General features: G+C 60.6%; 2 gene segments (V, D, J or C); both read right to left on the bottom strand.

The window, feature by feature from the left end:
• Window positions 1-1,558: 1,558 nt before the first annotated feature.
• LOC121082340 lies at window positions 1,559-2,279 on the bottom strand. The segment is given in 2 exon segments: window positions 1,559-2,071; window positions 2,151-2,279. Coding segments are annotated over 2 exon segments (642 nt in total).
• Window positions 2,280-9,542: 7,263 nt separating this feature from the next.
• LOC121082339 lies at window positions 9,543-10,005 on the bottom strand. The segment is given in 2 exon segments: window positions 9,543-9,946; window positions 9,988-10,005. Coding segments are annotated over 2 exon segments (422 nt in total).
• Between the last annotated feature and the right edge of the window lie 3,212 nt (window positions 10,006-13,217).

Below are 13,217 nucleotides of genomic sequence, written 5' to 3'. Positions count from 1 at the left end.
CCTTCTCCACCAAACCTTGACCTTCTCCACCAAACCTTGGCCATTTCCAGCAGACACTGACCACCAGCCCCAAACCTCAGCACTTTACCCCAGACCATGACCCCGCGCACCACGTCTGACACGTCCCCACCCAGCCCCATCCATCCCCGCCCCAAACCTCACCCGCTCCGGCCCCAGGCGGTGACTCGTTGCGCCCAACCTCCACCTCGGCCCCAGATCCCAACTGGGTGTGTCCCACATCTCCAGGCTTCGCCCAAGGGTCGGGTTTTTTGCCCCAAAACTCGTTTATTTGCATCCAACGTGCCCCACCCACCACCAGCACCACCACCACCACCATAACCAGCATAAACATCTTTGGCGCGGCAGTAGGTGGCCGTGTCGCCGTCCCTGAGGCTGCTCATCTGCAGCGTGACCGTGCTCTGGCCGTTGTCCCTGGAGATGGTGAAGCGCCCCTGGACCGACGGCGCGTAGTAGGTCCAACCACCATTGTACTCGATACCCGCGACGAACTCGAGCCCCTTCCCGGGCACCGGCCGCACCCAGAACGTTCCGTGGTGCCGACGGTGACGCTGGAGGCCTCAGTGGGGTCTGGGCTTGGGGGAAGGGTCTGGGTGAGGGTCTGCAGCTGGTGGAGTCCGGAGGGGGTCTCCAGACCCCGGGGGGTCCCTGCGCCTCGTCTGCAAGGGCTCCGGCTTCACCTTCGGCAGCTTCGGCATGGAGTGGGCGCGGCAGGCGCCCGGGAAGGGGCTGGAGTTCGTCGCGAGTATCAACAAGTATGGCAGCACCTGGTACGCGCCGTCGGTCCAGGGGCGCTTCACCATCTCCAGGGACAACGGCCAGAGCACGGTCACGCTGCAGATGAGCAGCCTCAGGGACGGCGACACGGCCACCTACTGCTGCGCCAAACGTGCTGATGGTGGTGGTGGCCGTGACGGCGGCGCGGAGCCCCGACCCCCCTACGCCGCGTCCCCAAACCTGCCCCAACCTCCTGCACCCGGCCCCGGCCCTTGGTCCCAGGCGCCGCCTCTTGGCCCCGACCTCACCCGCTGGCCCCAAAGCTGGGCCTGACCCACCAGACCTTGGCCATGGCCCCGACCTCAACCGCTGGCCCCAAAGCTGGGCCTGACCCACCAGACCTTGGCCATGGCCCCGACCTCACCCGCTGGCCCCAAAGCTGGGCCTGATCCACCAGACCTTGGCCATGGGCCACAAACGTGAACCGCTGGCCCCAGACCTTGACCATTTCCTCTGACCCACATCTAGTTTGGCCCCAAACCTGGACATTCTCCACCAGGCCTTGGCCACTGGTCCCACAGCTCAACCAGTTGCCATGAACCTTGGCCATTTCCACCCAACCGCGCCTGGTTTTGCCCCAAAGCTTGGACTACTCAACCAAACCTTGTCCATTTCCACCAGATATTGACCACCAGCCCCGGACCCAAACAATGTGCCACAGACCTGGACCCCTCCCCCAAAACCTCAACTATTTACCGCAAACCTGGACCATCTCCACCAAACCTTGGCCATGGCCACAAACCTCAACCACTGGCCCCAAACCTCAACGATTGACACCAAAATGCTCCTGGTTCTGCCCCAGGGCGGGGATCTCGGGTCGTGGGGCCGGCGTCCCACCACCAGCTCCACCACCATCAGCACCTTTGGCGCAGTAGTAGGTGGCCGTGTCGTCGTCCCTGAGGCTGCTCATCTGCAGCGTGACCGTGCTCTGGCCGTTGTCCCTGGAGATGGTGAAGCGCCCCTTGACCGACGGCGCGTAGTTGGTCCAACCACCATCATCCCAAATACCCGCGACGTACTCCAGCCCCTTCCCGGGCGCCTGCCGCGCCCAGAACATGTCGAAGCTGCCGAAGGTGAAGCCGGAGCCCTTGCAGACGAGGCGCAGGGACCCCCCGGGGGTCTGGAGACCCCCTCCGGACTCCGCCAGCTGCACGGCCGCCCGCAGCCCTGGGGGAGGAAGAAGGGCCGGGTTGAGTCTCCCGCTCCCGGCGCGGCGCCCACCCCTCCCCCCCCCCCCCCATCTCCGCGCCCGGGGGAGCGGGTCAGGGCGTCCTACCTGGGAGGGTGGCCAGGAGGAGGAGGAGGGCGGTGGGGTGGCGCTGGTGACACAGGGAGGGCAGAGGTGGAGCCCGGACCCTGGTGAGGCCTCCAGCGTCACCGTCGGCACCACGGAACGTTCTGGGCGCGGCCGGTGCCCGGGAAGGGGCTCGAGTTCGTCGCGAGTATCGAGAACAACGGTGGTTGGACGTCGCGGGTATCAACATCTTTGGCAGCACCTTCTACGCGCCGTCGGTCCAGGGGCGCTTCAGCATCTCCAGGGACAACGGCCAGAGCACGGTCACGCTGCAGATGAGCAGCCTCAGGGACGGCGACACGGCCACCTACTGCCGCGCCAGAGGTGCTTATGGTGGTTATGGTGGTGCTGGTGGTGGGTGGGGCACGTTGGACGCAAATCGATGAGTTTTGGGGCAAAAAACCCGACCCTTGGGCGAAGCCTGGATATGTGGGACACACCCAGTTGGGATCTGGGGCCGAGGTGGAGGTTGGGCGCAACGAGTCACCGCCTGGGGCCGGAGCGGGTGAGGTTTGGGGCGGGAATGGATGGGGCTGGGTGGGGACGTGTGACACTTGATGCTCCTGGTCACATTTGGTGTAAACTGTTGAGGTTTGGGGCTGGTGGTCAGTGTCTGGTGGAAATGGTCAATGTTTGGTGGAAATGGTCAAGGTTTGGTGGAGAAGGTCAAGGTTTGGGGCAAAAGCAGATGAGGTTGGGTGGAAATGGTCAAGGTTCACGGCAACTGGTTGAGTCCTGGGACCAACGGTCAATGTTTGGTGGCCGTGGTCAGGGTTGGGTGGAGAAGGCCAAGCTCTGGGGCACAACCAGGTGTGGTTGGGTGGAAACAGTCAAGGTTCGGGGCAACTGGTTGAGTTTTTGGACCAAAGTCGAAGGGTTGGAGGGCATGACCAAGGGTTGGTGGATCAGGCCAGGCTTTGGGAGCAACGGTTGAGGTTGGGCCAAGGACCTGGGGGCACCAAAGTTGGGGGTCCCGGGCCGGGGTTCGGCGGGACGATCTCATCAGCATCATCATCAGCGCCTCTGGCGCAGTAGTAGGTGGCCGTGTCGTCGTCCCTGAGGCTGCTCATCTGCAGCGTGACCGTGCTCTGGCCGTTGTCCCTGGAGATGGTGAAGCGCCCCTGGACCGACGGCGCATAGTAGGTGCCACCATACTTGTTGATACCCGCGACCCACTCGAGCCCCTTCCCGGGCGCCTGCCGCGCCCAGTCCATGCCGAAGCTGCCGAAGGTGAAGCCGGAGCCCTTGCAGACGAGGCGCAGGGACCCCCCGGGGTCTGGAGACCCCCTCCGGACTCCACCAGCTGTAGACCCTCACCCAGACCCTTCCCCCAAGCCCAGACCCCGCTGAGGGCTCTGGTGTCACCTTCGGCAGCTCCGGCATGGACTGGGTGCGGCAGGCGCCCGGGAGGGGGCTGCAGGCCGTCGCGGGTATCAACAAGTATGGCAGCACCTGGTACGCGCCGTCGGTCCAGGGGCGCTTCACCATCTCCAGGGACAACGGCCAGAGCACGGTCACGCTGCAGATGAGCAGCCTCAGGGACGGCGACGCGGCCGCCTACTACTGCGCCAAAAGTGCTCACGGTGGTTGCCCCAACTCCGGCGCCGAGCCCCGACCATTGGCCCCAAACCATCAGTCGCTTTTGCCCCAAACGAAAGAGATGGTGGTGGAAGCACTCAGGTCTTCTTCTTCTTGGTCTTCTTCTCCTTCTTCTTGGTCTTCTTCTTCTTCTTGGTCTTGGTCTTCTTCTTCTTCTTCTTCTTGGTCTTCTTCTTCTTGTTGGTCTTCTTCTTCTTTTTGGTCTTGGTCTTCTTCTTCTTCTTCTTCTTGGTCTTCTTCTTCTTCTTCTTGTTGGTCTTCTTCTTCTTCTTGGTCTTCTTCTTCTTCTTCTTGTTGGTCTTCTTCTTCTTCTTGGTCTTCTCCTTCTCCTTCTCCTTCTCCTCCTTCTTCCTCCTGTTCCTCTCCGCCATCCCCATCCCGCATTTCTAATGAGACACTGAAAGTTACAACGAAACAGCGAGAGTTTCCCATAAAACAATAATAAAGGTTAAGTGCTAAATAGAACAAAATAAAATAAAATTAATAAAAAATAGCGACAGAAAAGAAAATAATGGAAAATAAGAATAGAAGGTATTAAACAAAGTGAAATAAAATAAGCAAAATTGGTGATAGAAAAGAAAATAAGAATGGGAAATGAGAACAGAAGATACTAAATAAAATAAAATAATAAGAAATGGTGATAGAAAAGAAAATAATAACGGGAAATGAGAATAGAAGATGCTAAATAAAATAATGTGATAAAAAATGGTGATAGAAAAGAAAATAATAAGAATGGAAAATAAGAATAGAGGATACTAAATAAAATGAAATAATAAAAAATGGTGATAAAGAATAGAATGGAAAATGAGAATAGACAACAAGAAGATAAGAACAGGAAATGAAATACAGAATAATTATCGAAAGTGATCGCGAATAATGACAGAAAATAATAACGGGAAACATCGCAACCCGTGAACGCTGGAAATGGGTGAAACGAATAAAATCGATAAAAAACACCCACCCGCGAGGCGCGACCCGCTGCTCCCGTCACGCCGCGGGGTATTTCGGGCGCGCAGGTGCCGCCGCCGCCGCCCCCCCCCCTCCCCCGCTCCCCTCCCCCACCCCCCCGGTTCCCAGCTCCCCCGCGCAGCTGCCGGCGCCCAAAATACCCAGGGGTGGTCCCGAACCCCCCGGCGGGGGGGGGGGGGGGGGGGGGGCCGCCGGGTCCGACCCTCCCCCCCCCCCCCGGCACCTGGGTGTCAGCGTACGATTAAATCTATCGCCCTGATCCTTTTAATTAGCGCTAAAAAAAAATTAACTCTATTATTGCTAATAATTATTAAGCGTTTCGGGGCTTAAAACCGAATTCAGTCCCCGGCGCTCGGAGTTACAGCCCATAATTAGCTCGTTGGAGCCACTAATTAGGTGTATTAGGGCTAACGATTCAATGGCCCCCCCTTCCCCCTCCCCTCTAATTAAGGTTAATAATTAAGCGCAGGAGGGCGGGGGTCTGGGTACCCGGCGGGGATCCCGGCTCAGGGCACGGGGACGGTGCTGGGGGGGGGATGGTCACGGTCCGGGGCAAAGCAGGTGCGGGTGGGTGGGAATGGTCAGGGTCTGGGGGCAGCGGGCGAGGTTTGGGGTAAATCATCGAGGTTTGGGGCAAATGGGCAAGGTTGGGGGCAAGTGGGCAAGGTTTGAGGGGAACAGTTGGAGGTTTGGGGCAAATGGTCGAGATTTGGGGCAAATGGTCAAGGTTTGGGGCAAATGGTTGAGATTTGGGGCAAATCATCAAGGTTTTGGGCAAATTGGCAAGGTTTGGGGCAAATGGTCAAGGTTTGGTGGAAATGGTTGAGATTTGGGGCAAATGGTTGAGATTTGGGGCAAATCATCGAGGTTTTGGGCAAATTGGCAAGGTTTGGGGCAAATGGTCGAGATTTGGGGCAAATGGTCAAGGTTTGAGGGGAACAGCTGAGGTTTGGGGTAAATGGTCAAGGTTTGGGCAAATGTTCAAGTTTTGGGGCAAATGGTCAAGGTTTGGTGGAAATGGTCGAGACTGGGGGCAAATGTTCAAGTTTTGGGCAAATAGTCAAAGTTTGGTGGAAATGGTCAAGATTTTTGGGCAGATGGTCAAGATTTGGGGCAAATGGTCAAGGTTTGGGGCAAATGGTCAAGATTTGGGGCAAATGGTCAAGGTTTGGGGCAAATGGTCAAGGGTTTGGGCAGACGGTCAAGGTTTGGGGCAAATGTTCAAGATTTATGGCAGATGGTTGAGATTTGCAGCAAATCATCAAGGTTTTGGGCAGATGGTCAGGGTTTGGGGCAAATGGTCAAGGTTTTGGGCAAATAGTCAAAGTTTGGTGGACATGGTCAAGGTTTGGGGCAAATGGTGAAGGTTTGGGGCAAATGGTTGAGGTCTGGGACAAATCATCAAGGTTATGGGCAGATGTTCAAGTTTTGGGGCAAATGGTCAAAGATTGGTAAAAATGGTCGAGACTGGGGGCAAATGGTCAAGTTTTGGGGCAAATGGTCAAGGTTTGGTGGAAATGGTCGAGACTGGGGGCAAATGGTCGAGGTTTGAGAGAATGAGGTCAAGGTTTGGGGCAAATGATGCAGGTTTTGGGCAAAGAGCTGAGGTCTGGGGTAAGGACCTGCTCTGGGTGGAGGAGTCAGGGGGAAAAGCGGGGGACAACGCGCGGGCGGGACGTGGGCTGGCGCTGGGGTCGGGGCGGTGACCAGCGCGTTGGGGACACTCGTAGGTGCCGCCACCACCGCTGCCACCACCCGCGACGGCCTCCAGCCCCCTCCCGGGCGCCTGCCGCACCCAGCCCATGCCGGAGCTGCCGAAGGTGACACCAGAGCCCTCAGCGGGGTCTGGGCTTGGGGGAAGGGTCTGCGTGAGGGTCTACAGCTGGTGGAGTCCGGAGGGGGTCTCCAGACCCCGGGGGGTCCCTGCGCCTCGTCTGCAAGGGCTCCGGCTTCACCTTCGGCAGCAACGACATGTTCTGGGTGCGGCAGGCGCCCGGGAAGGGGCTCGAGTACGTCGCGAGTATCAGCAGCGGTGGTGGCTACACCTACTACGCGCCGTCGGTCAAGGGGCGCTTCACCATCTCCGTTCACTTGACTTGAAGGCTTGACCTCCACCAAAGCTTGGCCACATGTCCCAAACCTTGGCCATTGTCCCCACACCTCGACCATTTCCTCTGACCCACATCTGGTTTGGTCCCAAACCTGGACATTCTCCACCAGACCTTGGCCACTGGTCCCACAGCTCAACCAGTAGCCCCGAACCTTGGCCATTTCCACCCAACCGCGCCTGGTTTTCACCCAAACCTTGACATTCTCCACCAGATTTTGGCCACTGGTCCCACAGCTCAACCAGTTGGCCCAAACCTTGGCCATTTCCACCTAAACTCATCTGGTTTTCACCCAAACCTTGACCTCCTCCACCAAACCTTGACCTCCTCCACCAGACCTTGACCTCCTCCACCAGACCTTGGCCACTTCTGTTACCGAAATCTCGGAGTGAGGCACTTGCCGACACCGATGTGATGCAGACAAGGTGACACTTCTTCATTGACGGCCGGGGGCGTGAGCGAGTCCTCTCACGGCCGACGCACGCCAGGCCCCAAACTCAGACACCATATATAGAGCTGGTCATACATATTCATTAGGTATTCATGCATAACCATAACATTTCCCGTAGATCATTAACATACTCTCCTCCTATATCCGATTCTGCGCAGTAAAGCTTAGAAAGGTCTAGAAATGGGTCTGGGGTACGATTTGGGTAGGTGGTATGTGAGTCAGTGGTCGCGATCTCCCCTGCCGGAATTACCTTTTACTAAAGTTCACGGTTTCTTGGCAGGCACCTACAAGCTGTTCCAGTCGACTCTCCCCAGTTCCCATTCATCTCATATTCTGACATTTCAATACACCTCTGCGTACAGAAGACTGGTTAAGTACAAAGGAACCTTTCAACCCTAGAGTTATTACCTAAGTTTTAACAATGGTTCCAGCCCCTTCTTCTAGCCTTGGTACGGGACGTACAGAAGATCTCATAAAAACTTTTACTGTGCCGCTATAAGTCTCATTAAAAATATTTCTTATCCTCCTATATTTCTATTCTATAAAATAACTCTATAAAATCAGATAATCAAACCAATAAAATCAATTGATCTCAACTCTTTAACAAATTGACAACACAACCACCATCGTAGCTGATACTCGCGACGAACTCGAGCCCCTTCCCGGGCACCGGCCGCGCCCAGAACGTTCCGTGGCTGCCGACGGTGACGCTGGAGGCCTCACCAGGGTCCGGGCTCCACCTCTGCCCTCCCTGCGCCACCAGCGCCACCCCACCGCCCTCCTCCTCCTCCTGGCCGCCCTCCCAGGTAGGACGCCCTGACCCGCTCCCCGGGCGCGGAGATGGGGGGGGAGGGGTGGGCGCCACGCCGGGAGCGGGAGACTCAACCCGGCCCTTCTTCCTCCCCCAGGGCTGCGGGCGGCCGTGCAGCTGGTGGAGTCCGGAGGGGGTCTCCAGACCCCGGGGGGTCCCTGCGCCTCGTCTGCAAGGGCTCCGGCTTCACCTTCGGCAGCGTCGACATGGAGTGGGTGCGGCAGGCGCCCGGGAAGGGGCTCGAGTACGTCGCGGGTATCAACAAGTATGGCAGCACCTACTACGCGCCGTCGGTCCAGGGGCGCTTCACCATCTCCAGGGACAACGGCCAGAGCACGGTCACGCTGCAGATGAGCAGCCTCAGGGACGGCGACACGGCCACCTACTACTGCGCCAAAGATGCTTATGGTGGTGGTGGCCGTGACGGCGGCGCGGAGCCCCGACCCCCCTACGCCGCGTCCCCAAACCTGCCCCAACCTCCTGCACCCGGCCCCGGCCCTTGGTCCCAGGCGCCGCCTCTTGGCCCCGACCTCAACCGCTGGCCCCAAAGCTGGGCCTGATCCACCAGACCTTGGCCATGGCCCCGACCTCACCCGCTGGCCCCAAAGCTGGGCCTGATCCACCAGACCTTGGCCATGGCCCCGACCTCAACCGCTGGCCCCAAAGCTGGGCCTGACCCACCAGACCTTGGCCATGGCCCCGACCTCACCCGCTGGCCCCAAAGCTGGGCCTGATCCACCAGACCTTGGCCATGGCACCGACCTCAACCGCTGGCCCCAAAGCTGGGCCTGATCCACCAGACCTTGGCCATGGCACCGACCTCAACCGCTGGCCCCAAAGCTGGGCCTGATCCACCAGACCTTGGCCATGGCCCCGACCTCACCCGCTGGCCCCAAAGCTGGGCCTGATCCACCAGACCTTGGCCATGGCCCCGACCTCACCCGCTGGCCCCAAAGCCGGGCCTGATCCACCAGACCTTGGCCATGGCCCCGACCTCAACCGCTGGCTCCAAAGCTGGGCCTGATCCACCAGACCTTGGCGATGGCACCGACCTCACCCGCTGGCCCCAAAGCTGGGCCTGACCCACCAGACCTTGGCCATGGCACCGACCTCAACCGCTGGCCCCAAAGCTGGGCCTGATCCACCAGACCTTGGCCATGGGCCACAAACCTCAACCGCTGGCCCCAGACCTTGACCATTTCCTCTGACCCACATCTGGTTTGGCCCCAAACCTGGACATTCTCCACCAGACCTTGGCCACTGGTCCCACAGCTCAACCAGTTGGCCCAAACCTTGACAATTTCCACCCAACCGCGCCTGGTTTTACCCCAAAACTTGACCTTCTCCACCAAACCTTGTCCATTTCCACCAGACATTGACCACCAGCCCCGGACCCAAACAATGTGCCACAGACCTGGACCCCTCCCCCAAAACCTCAACTATTTACCGCAAACCTGGACCATCTCCACCAAACCTTGGCCATGGGCCACAAACCTCAACCACTGGCCCCAAACCTCAACGATTGACACCAAAATGCTCCTGGTTCTGCCCCAGGGCGGGGATCTCGGGTCGTGGGGCCGGCGTCCCACCACCAGCTCCACCACCACCAGCCTCTTTGGCGCAGTAGTAGGTGGCCGTGTCGTCGTCCCTGAGGCTGCTCATCTGCAGCGTGACCGTGCTCTGGCCGTTGTCCCTGGAGATGGTGAAGCGCCCCTGGACCGACGGCGCGTACCTGGTGGTGCCACCACCGGTGCTGATACCCGCGACGAACTCCAGCCCCTTCCCGGGCGCCTGCCGCACCCAGAACATGTCGAAGCTGCCGAAGTCGAAGCCGGAGCCCTTGCAGACGAGGCGCAGGGACCCCCCGGGGTCTGGAGACCCCCTCCGGACTCCACCAGCTGTAGACCCTCACCCAGACCCTTCCCCCAAGCCCAGACCCCGCTGAGGGCTCTGGTGTCACCTTCGGCAGCTCCGGCATGGACTGGGCGCGGCAGGCGCCCGGGAAGGGGCTCGAGTACGTCGCGGGTATCAGCAGCGGTGGTGGCGGCACCTACTACGCGCCGTCGGTCAAGGGGCGCTTCACCATCTCCAGGGACAACGGCCAGAGCACGGTCACGCTGCAGATGAGCAGCCTCAGGGACGGCGACACGGCCACCTACTGCTGCGCCAAAGGTGCTGATGGTGGTGGTGTCCGTGACGGCGGCGCGGAGCCCCGACCCCCCTACGCCGCGTCCCCAAACCTGCCCCAACCTCCTGCACCCGGCCCCGGCCCTTGGTCCCAGGCGCCGCCTCTTGGCCCCGACCTCAACCGCTGCCCCAAAGCTGGGCCTGACCCACCAGACCTTGGCCATGGCCCCGACCTCACCCGCTGGCCCCAAAGCTGGGCCTGACCCACCAGACCTTGGCCATGGCACTGACCTCACCCGCTGGCCCCGAAGCTGGGCCTGATCCACCAGACCTTGGCCATGGCCCCGACCTCAACCGCTGGCCCCAAAGCTGGGCCTGATCCACCAGACCTTGGCCATGGCCCCGACCTCACCCGCTGGCCCCAAAGCTGGGCCTGACCCACCAGACCTTGGCCATGGCACCGACCTCACCCGCTGGCCCCAAAGCTGGGCCTGATCCACCAGACCTTGGCCATGGCACCGACCTCACCCGCTGGCCCCAAAGCTGGGCCTGATCCACCAGACCTTGGCCATGGCCCCGACCTCACCCGCTGGCCCCAAAGCTGGGCCTGATCCACCAGACCTTGGCCACTGGTCCCACAGCTCAACCAGTTGGCCCAAACCTTGACAATTTCCACCCAACCGCGCCTGGTTTTACCCCAAAACTTGACCTTCTCCACTAAACCTTGACCATTTCCACCAGACACTGACCACCAGCCCCGGACCCAAACAATGTGCCACAGACCTGGACCCCTCCCCCAAAACCTCAACTATTTACCGCAAACCTGGACCATCTCCACCAAACCTTGGCCATGGCCACAAACCTCAACCACTGGCCCCAAACCTCAACGATTGACACCAAAATGCTCCTGGTTCTGCCCCAGGGCGGGGATCTCGGGTCATGGGGCCGGCGTCCCACCACCAGCTCCACCACCACCAGCCTCTTTGGCGCAGCAGTAGGTGGCCGTGTCGCCGTCCCTGAGGCTGCTCATCTGCAGCGTGACCGTGCTCTGGCCGTTGTCCCTGGAGATGGTGAAGCGCCCCTTGACCGACGGCGCGTAGTTGGTCCAACCACCATCATCCCAAATACCCACGACGAACTCGAGCCCCTTCCCGGGCGCCTGCCGCACCCACTCCATGCCGAAGCTGCCGAAGTCGAAGCCGGAGCCCTTGCAGACGAGGCGCAGGGACCCCCCGGGGTCTGGAGACCCCCTCCGGACTCCACCAGCTGCACGGCCGCCCGCAGCCCTGGGGGAGGAAGAAGGGCCGGGTTGAGTCTCCCGCTCCCGGCGTGGCGCCCACCCCTCCCCCCCCCCCCCCCCCATCTCCGCGCCCGGGGAGCGGGTCAGGGCGTCCTACCTGGGAGGGCGGCCAGGAGGAGGAGGAGGGCGGTGGGGTGGCGCTGGTGACGCAGGGAGGGCAGAGGTGGAGCCCGGACCCTGGTGAGGCCTCCAGCGTCACCGTCGGCACCACGGAACGTTCTGGGCGCGGCCGGTGCCCGGGAAGGGGCTCGAGTTCGTCGCGAGTATTTGGAATAATGGTGGCGGCACCTTCTACGCGCCGTCGGTCCAGGGGCGCTTCAGCATCTCCAGGGACAACGGCCAGAGCACGGTCACGCTGCAGATGAGCAGCCTCAGGGACGACGACACGGCCACCTACTGCCGCGCCAAAGGTGCTGGTGGTGGTGGAGCTGGTGGTGGGTGGGGCACGTTGGACACAAATAAACGAGTTTTGGGGCAAAAAACCCGACCCTTGGGCGAAGCCTGGAGATGTGGGACACACCCAGTTGGGATCTGGGGCCGAGGTGGAGGTTGGGCGCAACAAGTCACCGCCTGGGGCCGGAGCAGGTGAGGTTTGGGGCGGGAATGGATGGGGCTGGGTGGGGACGTGTCAGACGCGGTGCGCGGGGTCACGGTCTGGGGTAAAGTGCTGAGGTTTGGGCTGGTGGTCAGTGTCTGGTGGAAATGGTCAATGTTTGGTGGAGAAGGTCAATGTTTGGTGGAGAAGGTCAAGTTTTGGGTCAGAATCACATGAGGTTGGGTGGAAATGGTCAAGGTTTGGTGGAGAAGGTCAAGGTTTAGGGCAAAATCAGATGAGGTTGGGTGGAAATGGCCAAGGTTCACGGCAAACGGTTGAGCTGTGGGACCAACGGTCAATGTTTGGTGGCCGTGGTCAGGGTTGGGTGGAGAAGGCCAAGCCCTGGGGCACAACCAGGTGCGGTTGGGTGGAAATGGTCAAGGTTCCGGGCAACTGGTTGAGTTTCTGGACCAAAGACGAAGGGTTGCTGGGCATGACCAAGGGTTGGTGGATCACACCAGGCTTTGGGGCCAACAGTTGTGGTTGGGCCAAGGACCTGGGGGTACCAAAGCTGGGGGTCCCGGGCTGGGTTCCGTCGGGACGATCTCATCAGCATCATCATCAGCGCCTCTGGCGCGGCAGTAGGTGGCCGTGTCGCCATCCCTGAGGCTGCTCATCTGCAGCGTGACCGTGCTCTGGCCGTTGTCCCTGGAGATGGTGAAGCGCCCCTGGACCGACGGCGCGTAGTAGGTGCCGCCACCACCGCTGCTGATACTCGCGACGTACTCGAGCCCCTTCCCGGGCGCCTGCCGCGCCCAGAACATGTCGAAGCTGCCAAAGGTGAAGCCGGAGCCCTTGCAGACGAGGCGCAGGGACCCCCCGGGGTCTGGAGACCCGCTCCGGACTCCACCAGCTGTAGACCCTCACCCAGACCCTTCCCCCAAGCCCAGACCCCGCTGAGGGCTCTGGTGTCACCTTCGGCAGCTCCGGCATGGACTGGGTGCGGCCGGCGCCCGGGAGGGGGCTGGAGGCCGTCGCGGGTGGTGGCAGCGGTGGTGGCGGCACCTACGAGTGTCCCCAACGCGCTGGTCACCGCCCCGACCCCAGCGCCAGCCCACGTCCCGCCCGCGCGTTGTCCCCGCTTTTCCCCCTGACTCCTCCACCCAGAGCAGGTCCTTACCCCAGACCTCAGCTCTTTGCCCAAAACCTGCATCATTTGCCCCAAACC

The sequence above is a fragment of the Falco naumanni genome, unplaced genomic scaffold (genome assembly GCF_017639655.2).
Source record: "Falco naumanni isolate bFalNau1 unplaced genomic scaffold, bFalNau1.pat scaffold_73_arrow_pat_ctg1, whole genome shotgun sequence".
Classification (NCBI taxonomy): domain Eukaryota; kingdom Metazoa; phylum Chordata; class Aves; order Falconiformes; family Falconidae; genus Falco; species Falco naumanni.
Note: the sequence above shows the minus strand (reverse complement) of the source record. Positions and strands in the feature narration are given on the sequence as shown.